A 13,142-nucleotide genomic window follows, 5' to 3' on the forward strand; every position below is an offset into this window, starting at 1 on the left:
TTTAAAATATTATTAAATGTGCTTGCCAGGCTTCACCTATACTTGAGGATGGGTCTGTAAGTAACTCAATTTAAATTAGGCACATGCAGTTTTTGTATAAGTTTGTTTCTAATAGAAATACTTCTGAATGGTTGAGGGAATTAATGGTGAGGTGAGCTGATTTTAATCAATTTTTCCACTTCAGCAAAAAAAATACCTGTGAGAGAAATCCCTTTTAAAGTCTAGTTACAGAAGGAGAAATAATGGCAGCTCTAGTCTTAACTTTTAACAGTCCATATGCAGGCTTTTATCCCACAGTAACTGGCCAGCTCTCACTGAAACTAGGGTAGGACATGCAGAATGGCTGATGGGCTGGAATCCATTCCTGAACATCAGCTATTTGGTGTCTTGGTTGGCAGCAGGTCCCTGACTTGTGGAGCTGGGCAAGGACTGTGGAGGAGAAGGTGTCATAGTTTTCGTTCCCTCTTTGGTTTTTACTTGAGGATGTGCACGCTAAGAAGATCAAATGAACTTCATATCATGAAGATAAAATTAACTGCTAGATATTACAGTCCAAAATTAATATTCCATGCAAGGTAGCATTTGAGCATGTGTGCCACAAGAGAGAAGGGGACAGTGTTTCTGGAGGAGTTACCAATAAGATGCATCTTTTGTGAAGTTACTCAATTGAAAATTACTTTTGGCATTTCCTCTGGAATATCTAGCAGATAAGACAAAGTATCAAACCTGTCTCTTTGTTCTGACTTTCAAAGACAGCAGAATATCAAAATCAGTCTTTTCATGAAGTCCAACATGAAACCAAGGAATTATGAGATGAATTAAAATAAAGAATATTATTTGTTGCTATTATATTATCCATTTTGCTTAGAGCAGGGACAGTCTGCTGATGAGTGCTGCAATGAGCATCACTCATGGGACTTCTGTGTCTCAGAGTAGCTCCATAGCTCCCAATGCTCACTGGGCTTTCTGTCCCAATACCCAGTGGCACGTGTAGCCCAGGTTTGTGCATCACTATTAATTCTTTCAAGCCAGAAATTCTTCCAAAGGAGTAGCTGCATAAACCTTTTCTTTTTCTTGGTCAGCAAGTAACTGTGAAAGGCTTTGGTCAGTATTTTGTAACAGAACAGAACAGATCTCCTGCCCCCTTCAAAATAAATATTGCAAGCTGGTATCTTCTAAATCCCCTGCTTATTGACTGTCCCAACAGCCTGTACCCAGCAGTATCCCTCTTCCACAAACAAGAGGAAGGCATTCCTCAGTATTTTTTTCGTTTTGTTGTTGCTTTTTTCATGATCCAAAATAAACTGTCAGATCTGGAGAAGGAGTAATAACCAACCTGCTATTGATCTGACAGTTGGAAACAATTCTGAGTAGCAGCTTGGAGCTGTGGGTGTGATTTCATGGGATGCCTTCCCACCCTCCGAGTACAGTTTATATGTCTAATTTGCATTGATTTTAATTACTTGATGGACCATACATCATACAAATCATTCAAGTCTAAAACAACTGCTTCCCACCTCATGTTCTCTTCCAGGAGAACATCAAGGATCTGTGGCTGACAAAAGGATGTTAGGGCAAGTGTGCCACTGAGGCAGCACCCTGGTTAGCAATGCCTTGACTCAACTGTATTGCCAAGGTTATCAGAATCATCATTTAACTTTCCAACAGGCCTGTACAATAGCAGGAGACACTGCCAACCACAACCCCTGTCCTCCTCTCTCCCAGGCCTTTCTATCTCCCAGCTCCTCACATCAGACCTCTTAAATCTCTTTGCATGTGAAAGCCATGAATTGGTGAATAGCCTGGGAATCATGTTGCCAAAATTAAATGAAGAGATATTAATGTTACCCTAATGATTTATTGTATCTTCATGTGTGAAATAAGGACAATGACTATTGCAGATGAGAACTGTAAGTGGCTGCTTCATGTTTTACATCAATTGTAGATTGTTTTTTTCTCCTCACATGTTCTCAGGCTCCACAGATCCTTTATTTGTTGGAGAAATGTCTCATAAAATGCAAAAATAAGGTGTCTGTACCTATTCAAACTGAGTGTGGGGTTTTAAGATTTATAAAACATGAGACATCTATACATCTATACATGAAGAAAACATCTCTACATAAATGGCAGCTTTAGCACACTTTTTTTCTGTGCTCAAATCAATCCTGCTGCCAGCAAGTCATCCATCCCAGTGGGGTGCATGGGTGTCCGTGATGATGGAAGAAAGAACTGATGGTGAGATTAGATTTGAAAGCTCATTCCAAAATACTGGCATCCATTTTGCAGGGAAAGGGGGTTTGGGGAAAACACTAGAAACTTCTCTTCAGGCAGGCACGTTTCACACCATAGCAGTGGTTTGTGTTAATAAAAGTTGCTTAGTTGTGTGCATGACTATATTATTTCCAGGATCAGTGTGGATGGTTTGGCCCTGTTTAGGCTAATTTTGTAGTGGCCTGGCAATTTTCTTCTGCATCACTTCTTATTCTTTCCAGTCCTTGATAACTTCATTTCTTTATCTTTTCTGACCTACGACTCCTTTCTTTTATTATCTTCTTTCTTCACTGGCCTTCATTTTTCTTCCCTATCTTTCATGTTTTTACAGGATTACTGTCTTTAGCTTCCCTTTTTTGCCACACAGATATGTGAAATTGTTTTATTTGGAAGAGGTTTATACATGTACATGTTTGTTACTTGTGATAGCTTACAAAAAGTTTGTTGGTTTTGGGTACTTTGTTGTTTGGTTTTTTTTTCCTTGTCAATGCTCAGGTGTAACAATGTTGGGTTTGTTCACATGGCTAAAATAAAAGCATAGGACTTGAGAAGCAAAAAATGAATTCATAGAACTGCTGAGTGAGGATGTCACTTTAACATCTGTATTTGGGTATTGCATCAGAAGCCAAGGTAAAGTGACTGCTGGTTGTATACCCAGGATGGGAATTCCTTTATTCCTAGCTAATGGACTGTACAGAGGGACTTTCATTTGGAAACTTCAGTTTGCCCCATTATTCAGTACAGAGTCTTTATTCCCTTACTGCATATATTAATAAGAACAAAGGGGGAGCCACAAGGCTTTGGCCTATTCAAAATTTAACTATTAATAAGAACTAGTTTTGTATTTTTTAAAGCTTTTTGAAAATACTGGAGTCTAGCAACAGACTTATCTAGTAGAAGCCCACAAGCCTTTTTTCTGTAATTCATCAGTTGCTTTCTTTAAGTTGACAGAAATAAAGACCTTTTTCTTGAGTGCCCTTTGGATTTTAACTATTTAATTAACAGGCCAGACCTTAGATGAAGTTGAGCTCTGAACACCCAATGACCCAAACCTAAAAAGAACTGCAATAAACATATGCATCAGACTTGTGGAGTTAAGACCTGCCTAAGGTCAATATATCCTCTTCTAACAAGTATATCTGAATGCTCTGTTCCAGTGTACTTCTGTTGAGGTGTACCTGAACAAACTAAGGTTGTTAATTAATGAGGTAAAGTAATTTTAGTGATAAGAAAAATTGTGATCTAAGATTTGTTGCGTACGGTACCTGCTAAAATGCTTTCACATTTTGCACCCCTTAATAGGGAAGAAAAAAATAAGTGATTTGGTTACTTATTTCTAGTTCTTTTTTCCAGTTGTCTCGTTCACTTTATTAATGAATGCCGCGCATATCCAAGTGCTGATCTGCAGTACTTCCAAGTTCAGGTGTAGCACATTTGGTCCAGGTTGCTGCTCGCCCGCAAGATGTTTGACCAGGAGAATTGACTGAAGGATTAAAGAGAAAATAATGTTTTACCAGACTGTCACTTTTGAAGCAGAAGTAGTTTAATGGGCAAATGTGTTTCCGGTCATAATACTGGAGATAACAAAAAAAGCCACCTCCATATTGTTTAGGAAAAGAATTAAGGTTTAAAGTGCTGAGAATGTGCCTAGCTATGATTATAGGTTTTGACAATATTTTTGTTAAACTGTAAAGTTTTGTGAGATCTTGTGTTGCAGTTGTGTTTGACCCTAGAGTTCTTGCATGCTAACGTAATGTAGAAGATTAGCCTCTTTGCATGCAGCTGCATGCTGCTACTGCCGCGACAAGCATGTTCTGTGAGAATGACATAACCTCCCCTGGCTGCAGCCCCTTCCCAGCCCTGTCTGTGGCATCATTTCCTGTGGTAGGTGCATAACTACCTTCATTGTTACTTTCACTAACCTTAACAGTTCAGTCTTAAATCAGATGCACTCTGAAGTGTGTCAAATCAGTGTTGAACTTTCAGTTTTCTCTTTCAGACAGGCTGAAGAAACTCATTGATGAACGAGAATCTTTACTAGACCAGGTAATCACAGGAAAACCGAAATCTCTGTGTTCATTAAACAGCCCTGACACAAGGCATAGAATAGCAGTGCTGCTGCCCTCCACAACGTGTGCTGGGTTGCTCTTGCTGAGGATCTAGTGTTGCTTGCCACCATACTCTTCCTCTGAAACGTTCCTCCTGCAAGTTAACTGAGGATACAAGGGGAGAATCACCCTTTGTGACTGTCCTTGTTGCTAGCCTGTCACAGTGTCCTTGTGGTCACCTAAACTCCTCCATGACGGCTTCTGAAAAAATAAAATAGTTCAGATTTACCAAGCTGAAAGGAAAATCAAATATGATCCAGAAATTGGAGATGCAGATTTTATCTCCAAGAGTAAGACTTCCTGAGTCTGTGGAAAAGGGCCATCTGGAACAAAGAGCTGGAGAAGATGAGCAAATTGCAATCAATTATTGCTGGTACCATGATATTCCTTAGCAGATGTAGAGCAAAAAAATTAGCTCATCTGTTTCTCTGCAGGATGGTCTATGCTTTCTTTTGTGGACTGTATCTTTGGCCTTGAGATTTCACATAAAGTAAAAAACAGTTTTCAGTTTTAAAGAATGATTCCATGGATGTTCCTACAGTGCATTTATTGCTCTTAAAATAAAAGAGTCCTCTTCCACTGTTTGGTCTTATGCATAAGCAGTGATACTTAAAATATGATCAGTTCTTTGTCAAAAGAATTTCCAAGAAATTATTTTGTAATTTAAAAAAAAAAAGTTTGTTTTGTAATACTTGAATGTATTTAAGTACTGAGCCACAATTTTCCATTATTCTATTTTGTGTTACTCAGATTAAAAAATTAAAGGGACAACTGGAAGAAAAACAAAAGAACGGAAAGATGGAAAATACGCAGTCAGAATATGAAGTTCTAGAAAATGGGACAGATTTGCACATGATTGACCTCCAAAGTGAGCTACATTCTGATTTTAAGATGACTTTTGTGTCCTGCATGTAAGGGAGAAAATGTATCTGTACAATAACCACATGGCTCTAAGTAAAAAGAAGCCTCCATTCCTAAGGGAGCTTCAAACCAAGAGCCAGCCATGCACTTCTACCAGAGGTGAGGAACAATTGCCCTTTGAGCAAGATTGCAATTGGAAATCTCCTTTACAGTCCCCGAGAGAGCTGGGCTTAAGTTCCTGGTTAATTCTGCTTTATAGTGGTCAGAAGGGCATCAGGCAAGACTGGGCATAGCTCTTACCTGTTGGCACCTTTTTGGGAGAGAGCATTTCTTACTCTACTGCTGTCACAAGCGGATTCCTGTAGCATAGAAATGTTATTACAAACTTGTTAGAAAACACTGTTGACATGTGTTCTGACATCTCTGATTAATCTGTCATTCTTTTAGGAGATGCCAACAGACAGATCAGTGATCTCAAATTTAAACTAGCAAAGTCTGAGCAAGAGATAACAGCACTGGAGCAGAATGTAAGTTTTTGGGTTGTTGTGTTTGTCTGGGCATGGTGAGAATGCAAAGAGAAAGTGTACTTTATTATATGAAATCATGCTTACTATGATTTTCCCTTAGAATAAGATCCAGGAGTATTGGCCCATCAGGGCTACTTCACTTAAATCATAAAGACTGAAATACTTCATGTATGGGCAAGAATGAATGTATTATTCACCTTCACCAAAAGAAAAACACTCAAAAACAAAGGTGTATTGAGAGCATTTAGTGAACTCTTCAGAATACTTTTTTATGCCTAACTATTGACAGTGTTTAAATGGCTCATGCTGTGTAGTATATATAAATTTTATTCAAGATTACTCAATTTTGACTGTTTACCCTTGTCCAGAGTATGAGAGTGATGCTCTTGCTAAGATAAACTTAGTGTATTTTTTGTTGGTGTAAGCTCATTAAACATGGATATGAACAAAACATCTGGAGTAAGTTACTATGGCCTGGCTTCCTTGGTACATTTTTTTTCCCCCCTCAAAATATACATATTTTCATTAACGAACAGTGAGCATCTGTCTTGATTACTGTTTAACTACTAATGGAAGAGTGAAATTTCAGAGTAACTTCTTGGCACAGCCTTTAATTCAGAAAAATTGCCTTCCCTTTAGGTAATACGATTGGAAGGTCAGGTAGCCCGATACAAAACTGCTGCTGAAAATGCTGAAAAAGTAGAAGATGAACTGAAAGCAGAGAAACGCAAACTACAGAGAGAGGTAAGGCTAACCACAAACTGCTGTGGGCTAGCAGCCTGCACTGAATTATTCTGTCATGGTTTAGGAGTTTGGGAGGACAGAATTTCTATTACCACTCTCCTCTCCCCCCTTTATAGCCTCCCTAATGAAGATGGAGGGGAATAAGGATGAGAGACTTTAAATTGGAAATTAAACCTGAAACAGATTTACTAGAACAGGGGAAAGGCAGCAACACATGGGATAAGGAACAAATATATAACATATATATACACAACCCGATGTTGATGCCGGCAGGGAGAGGTGCCTGAGGGTCCCTTGGGGCAGGGCCCCCTCAGGAGGGGGCTCCACGGCTCTTCCCAGCTCCCGATGGATGTGGATTCTGCAGAGCAGGTGGGGAGCTGGGGGTAAAGGAGCGCAGGGGAACAGCAGCGCAGGAAGAGAGGAGGGGCTGCGGTCTGCAGGAGCTTTATAGGGTATGGGCAGGGAGGGGGAGGGAACAGGTCTGTCTGGTGCATTTTAGACAAGGTACTACTCTTCTTGGCAGAACAAAGAATAAATGTTTTGGTTTAGTTATTATAAATGTTTAACCACACTTCCAGTACTCCTACTGGAGTAACAGTCACAACTGTGAATACCCACTGCCATTTACAGGCTTGCAATGCTTTGATTTGTACCAGAGTTGGTTTTCTGGAGCAAACTCAAGTTCTTATTGTGCAGCTTGAATCCAAAAGCACCTTCAGATACTCAGGTCTCCATGCTGCTTTGCAGCCATGACTGTTCACCTGGCTTGACATTCATCAATACAGATTCCTATTTCTGCTTTGCTGTCCTTATCCTCTGTTGTACTTGAAGGCTCATTACCTTGCATATTGCAAAGACTTGGTCTAAAAATACAAATCACTTATCTTTCTAGAACCTGTGATTAAGAAAACACAGCAGGAGGAAGCTGGAAATCCTGCTGTAAGATTAATTCGGGTGCTTTATTAATATTTACTTATTCCTTACTAGGAATGACAATCTAAACTTTCAAGCTTACAGGTCTGAACTGAGTGCTGAATGGGCGCAAATTGTTCTTACTGTGCCTGGTTTTCTTGCTCTTCTGGTCTGTTCATGCAGAAGTTGCCCTAGTGTGCCCATTCACAGACTTTGTTTCTCTCTATTTATAAACTCTGTTTTAAAGCTGTCTGTAATTTTGACTTTGTCTTACCAAAGTTCATGTTCTCTCCAAGCAGCTGTTACAAACAGCTTCAGATTGCTTGCCAGCTTCTTTCCTGTCTACCTCCTGAGTTTTTGTTCAGCATGGCTCTTTTGTAGTGAAATGAGGCAACCAGGTGCCACTAATTGCCAGGTAGTGGGCATGAGCTTGTGTTAAGCCCACCTGTGCCTGATCAGGGCAGGCCCCAACTGCGCATGAGCAGGACCAGGGGGCCAATAAAAAGTGAGGCTCAAACTCCCAGGCTCAGCTCAGTCCTGAGCAAGCCAGCAGAGAGATCAGTTGCTCTTGGAGCAATAGCACTGATCCAGGCTAGTCAGCCCTGAGGGCTATAGACTCAGAGCACTATTCGTGAGTCTCTGCTGGAACACCTGGTTGGACCTTGGAGCGCCGTGCCCTAAAAGAGGTTCGTCTTGCTACACTCTTTGCTTTATTTAAATACTCCTCTTGTTCTGCTGCCTATAAATGTTGTTTTGCACAGTCCACCTCTCCCTGCCCTGCCCCAAGACACCAAAATCACAGCTGTGGCTGGAGCTCCAGGAACCAGAAACAAAAGTCAGGCAGCAAGACATACATGTGTCAGCCAGCAGGTATCTCTGAGCATCCATGCCTCAGACATTCAAGCCAATTCTGAGCTATTTGTTCAAGTACCATCAATTCTAAGCACTGTACTTAGAAAATCTGTGTGTGTGGCCTCCAAAGCACTTACACAACATTTACTTTTAACTGTGCTACTAGGAAATTCGAGCTGCTTTATCTTGTAATGAAGTTCCATGGATTTGGCCAGTTAGTGTTGTTAATTATAAAAACTTGCTTTACCTGTGGGAAGGGAATACACTGCAAAACTTACAGGTTGTTTTTTTTCTGCTTCCTTCATTCAGCTTCGTTCAGCATTAGATAAAACTGAAGAGCTTGAAGTCAGCAATGGTCACCTAATAAAACGCTTGGAAAAGATGAAAGCCAACCGGAGTGCTTTACTGTCTCAGCAGTAACCACCTCTTTTGGACAGAGGCTCCTACTGCTTGACAACATCAGAACAACCTTGCAGATGCCTGTCTCTTGCTGCCCAGGATCTAATGCCTTCAGAGAACAGAAAACACCAACATTTGCTACATGCCACTCAGCTGTGGTTCTCCCAAACCTCTACTGCACTATATACACAGGAGTAGCTGATCCAAATGGCTGTGCCTCTGGAGGCCCTTCTGCACCATTCTTGGGGTACCTTTTAAGTACAATAGCTGCCTACCATGTAAAAAGCACATCGGGCATCATATTAAGTTCTCATCCAGAAGGCACAGCAGCCATTTATTGCCATTTAATATGGCATTCAAAGAAAACACTTGAACTGGACTGGAATTTTGTCTTGCTGAAAATTTATAAAAAACAAACCACTGTAAGTTTTGGACTTTGTCATGATGGTATCTGCAATATAGTGACTATGGTAGAGTTATTCATAGTAGGTTTTTCATTTACAAATCACTGTGGAACCACAAGCCATTACAAAGCAAAACTCCTTCAGCGAAAACCATGAAAGAAGATGGTCTTGGAAGCAAAAGTGACCTTAAATGACTTTGCCAGTAAAACAAAGCTGTTTGGAGGGATTTTTGCACCAGTTGAATCATAAGACTGTTTTATTTCAGGGTAAATAGGCAATAGCTTCATTGAATTTTCAACTTTTATTTGTATTATTTAATCTCTAGTCTTGAAGTAAACTACTTTTAAAGGATGTAAAGTTGCATTAATAAACCAGCATAAGGCTGTGTTTTTAGAAGTGGTGGGTTTTGCACTTAGATCACTCACTTCAGTGCATTTGTCAAAGCAAGTGTCATTCACTTATGGTATATAATGGATTTTTTGCATCAGAAACTTACCTACTGGTCCATGAACTACTAGGGAAGTATGTCGCTACAAAATACTAGTATAATTTTTAAAAAAAATAACTGGTAAGTAAAGCACTTTAGAAAATATTTCTGCCTACGTTTTTTCTACAAGTATACAAGTAGCGAATTATTTCCTTTCAAAGGTCATTGTAAAGGTTTTCCACTTTTCATGAAAAGTAACAAAACCAATAAAAATGTTTCAGGTAGTTGATTATAGACAACTAGCACTGCATCTCTGGTTTATTGGAAATTATTCTGAATGTACTTCACAAAGGAGAACAGCAGTTACCTGAAGAATAAAGCTGTCCTTCCTCCTTCAGCCCTCAGAAAAGCTGGTGAGTAAGGGAGGTGACCAGTCCCTTGGGAACCTGCTCAAGCTATGAAGCAGCATCTCCTGTTTGACAGGCGTAGCCTTCTCTCAAGATTGCCTCTATAGACAGGGTTCTGTCAATCCAAACCTAGACACAGGAGACTGTATCTTACAGACTCTCTAGTCCAGATATTTCCCCAGCCTCTTCCTCACAGACTGAAAAAAGGAGTGTAAACCTCTACTATTTTAAACATAAGGGGATCACTGGTATCTTCTTAGAGCACCTTCATAATTTAAATAAACCAAAAGCAGTGTTTGAATGTGTTTCTCTGTTTGCCTAGAAAATTAACATTTTTCTCTTAATCTGAGTGCACCTGGAAGCTTAGTAATGAAGTATGGAAATTAATATTTTAGAAAAAGGATGAAGAAGAAGGGTCTTCTTGGCTGTGGGTTTGTTGAGGGTTGGTGTTTTTTGTTTTTTGTGGGTTTTTTTGTTTGGTTGGGGTTTTTGTTTTTCAGAGGAACATTCAGGTACAGAGCCAGGTTTCTCATGGAATGTGGAATACCTCAAAATCGCTGTGGACACTTATTTCCAATTTTCTGTGGTTGACTTGTGTAATTTCTGGTGTACAAAGCCTCTGAGGCCTAAAAAATGAAGTAAAGGTTTTTCAGAATGCAACAACATCTTACTAACTGATGATAAAGTGTGTGATTGCCACCAGTCATCTTTTTGTCTGTGGTAGCAGTGAAAACTCTCTTCTGGCAAGGTTCAGGAGGAACAAGCTAGCAACTACATGTTGTTCCAAAAGGCAAAAAGTACTATTTGCTCAACAAGAAATGATGTGTTTATTATTTTGAAAATAGATTGCATCTCACACCCCATAAGCATTAACCTCATGACAGAAATCAAATGTCTTTTTTAATCTGGATATGCTCTTAGTAGAAATCTTCGTGTGCGATGAAGTAGCTGAATGTTGAAGACATTTTTCCCCCCCTAACTTTAAGTAGGACTTAGCTGTAGAATAAAGGGAGAAAAAATACTGCTTGGTTTACTGCAAACTATTTTGTGTTTTCTTCTATAGAATGTACAAGTACCAGGGCTTTTAACAGTAATAATAGCACATGCCCCAGTCCTTTTAATGATCTCCAAATGGGAGATCTTCAGTACCCAGCCTGTTGGCTCAGAGCAGAGCTGAGGTGGTGGCAGCATGGCAAGAAGCAGCTCCTGGGGAACCAGGACAGGTTTTCCTAGAGTTAATATTTAAAATTGCTATCCTTTGGTTTATTTTTAAATGTTAAATAATTTTATTGTTTGCAAAGGGAATGTTACCCAAAATGTTTTGGTTTTTTTCCAGTCCAAATCTATTAGAAGATACCGATGTGGAAAAGGAAATTCATAAGCGGAACTTGACAATAAAAATGTCACTTGTTTAGTTACTTTTTATGGAGTGGTCTGTCATGACGATGTTACTGGTGAAAGTTATCTTGGAAAATACAGACTTTTTGGATTATACTGGTGTAATGGTCTCGTTTTCCTTTTTAACATACTGCTGCTGCAGGTACGCAAACATCATCAACTGCTTGTAAAAAAATACAAAGTTGGGGGCTTACGGCACCAGCCATGGATTAAGGGCACCAGCTTGAGACATACCCTCAAACATTATAAATATTACTTGCAAATGCATTTGGGGGGGGAGGGAGAGGGCACAGGGACACTGCTCCAGCAAGAGAAATCTGAACGGTATTGCTAATGAGATTAATGCTCTGCTTATATGGCGAGCACATGCTCAACCACGTTGAGACTTTCCTTGGAAGAATCTTCCACAGCAGGAAAAAACTCTTCCACAACAGGAGACAACTTGATCGATCAAAACTGAGTCAATTTTTAAATTAAATTTCATCTGACACTTCTCATGGGCGCTGCTGTTGAGATCGTCTGCATGGAATACACTGAGGAGGAGGTCAGTGCTTGTGTCTGCTTTTAAGTACTCTGAACAATGGCCTTAATGGGTTTGGGGGTTAGTGTGTCGTAAGCAGTACACTTGCTAAAAATTCTACATGTATTTGTTTGAAGGAAGGAGCAGGAGGCAGAAAACAATCTTATAACTACAACGCATAGGTTTAAAAAAGGAAACCTCCGTAGATGTCTACCAAGCGATGTTCCCCGCTTCACCGCGTTCATCCTGACTGCAGTCCGCTCCTTCAGACGGAAAGCCTTCGAGCCGCTGGGGTAGGTTTTAATGCCCATGGAATAAGAGGAGGCTGCGGTGTCCCGGGCGGGCTGCACCGAGGGCTCCCCAGCAGCGCCCGGCGAGTCCGTGAGCAGAGAACGGAGCTGCAGGCTCAGGGGCGGGGCGGCGGACAGCAGGCGGAGGGCGCATGCGCGGGGCGGGCCCCTCAGAGAGGAGGGGCGGTTGGCGGTTGGGCGGCGGTTGGGCGGGAAGAGGTCTCTGTCGCGGCTGCTGCTGAGGTGGGCGAGGGACGCTGCGGGACCGGCGCCGGTACCAGTGGAAGGGGGGCGACTTAGCTTGGGCAACAAGAGCTGTTCAGCCCCCCCCCCCCCCCCGGCCGCCGGGGTGAACGCTGTGAGCGGTCGTTCCCTGTCTGGGAGTTCCCCTTGGGCCAACGGAGGCAGCGGCGTATTGTGAGCGGCACCCTTCTTCCCGGGTGCAGGGCGGTGTGGGGCCTGTCCTTGTAACGCCAGAAACGGTTTCCAGCTAAACTGGCAGCTCTTCAACATCTGGCAGATCAGTAGTAGTAAAACTAAGGTTATTGTTATTTGTTTAGGGCATCCCTGGAGCTGGGGGGAAGATATCTTTTGTATGTGTCTGCTTTGGCAACGTTAATAGCAAGTTTTTTTATATCAGTTGTTGCTGAAAACTTCTTTTAGGAAGTTAATAGGTAGCATTAATGTGGTCAGAGTGCTAGAATTTGTGAAACGAGTAACTGGAAGGGTATAATGGAATCAAGGTGAGGTTCTTTTTTCAGAGTGACTAATGGTGATGATTTCTGTTAAATTATTTAGACTATTAAGTGACTTCAAAGTATGTCATTTTAATGGTGATCCTTAGTGGAGGAGAATCAGTGGATGCACGTGTGAGAGGTGAGCCTTTTTTTTATTCCTGTAGGAAAGAGCTACAATGAAATTGCTTCCCAGGGGTTCATTCTGCAAACCCTCCCGTGCATATATATGGTGCCTGGGTTGTACCATTTATATTCAGAGAGGACAGAGCTTGTGTGTTAATTAGG

General features: G+C 41.0%; 1 protein-coding gene across 3 annotated transcripts in view; it reads left to right on the forward strand.

Annotated features, from left to right (window-relative positions):
• Positions 1–11,385, forward strand: part of LRRFIP1 (LRR binding FLII interacting protein 1) — a 102,454-nt gene extending 91,069 nt beyond the window's left edge. For 2 of the 3 annotated variants that reach the window (XM_030453910.1, XM_030453912.1), the window contains 5 exons: positions 4,271–4,317; positions 5,130–5,247; positions 5,688–5,767; positions 6,407–6,511; positions 8,585–11,385. In XM_030453910.1, the coding sequence (XP_030309770.1) occupies positions 4,271–4,317; positions 5,130–5,247; positions 5,688–5,767; positions 6,407–6,511; positions 8,585–8,695 (461 nt within the window). In that variant the 3' untranslated portion in view covers positions 8,696–11,385. Of the gene's footprint in view, positions 1–4,270; positions 4,318–5,129; positions 5,248–5,687; positions 5,768–6,406; positions 6,512–8,584 lie in introns of those variants that run through there. The other variant, XM_030453911.1, reaches the window with a different exon arrangement.
• Positions 11,386–13,142: the final 1,757 nt, after the last annotated feature.

This window comes from Calypte anna, chromosome 7 (genome assembly GCF_003957555.1).
Source record: "Calypte anna isolate BGI_N300 chromosome 7, bCalAnn1_v1.p, whole genome shotgun sequence".
Lineage (NCBI taxonomy): Eukaryota > Metazoa > Chordata > Aves > Apodiformes > Trochilidae > Calypte > Calypte anna.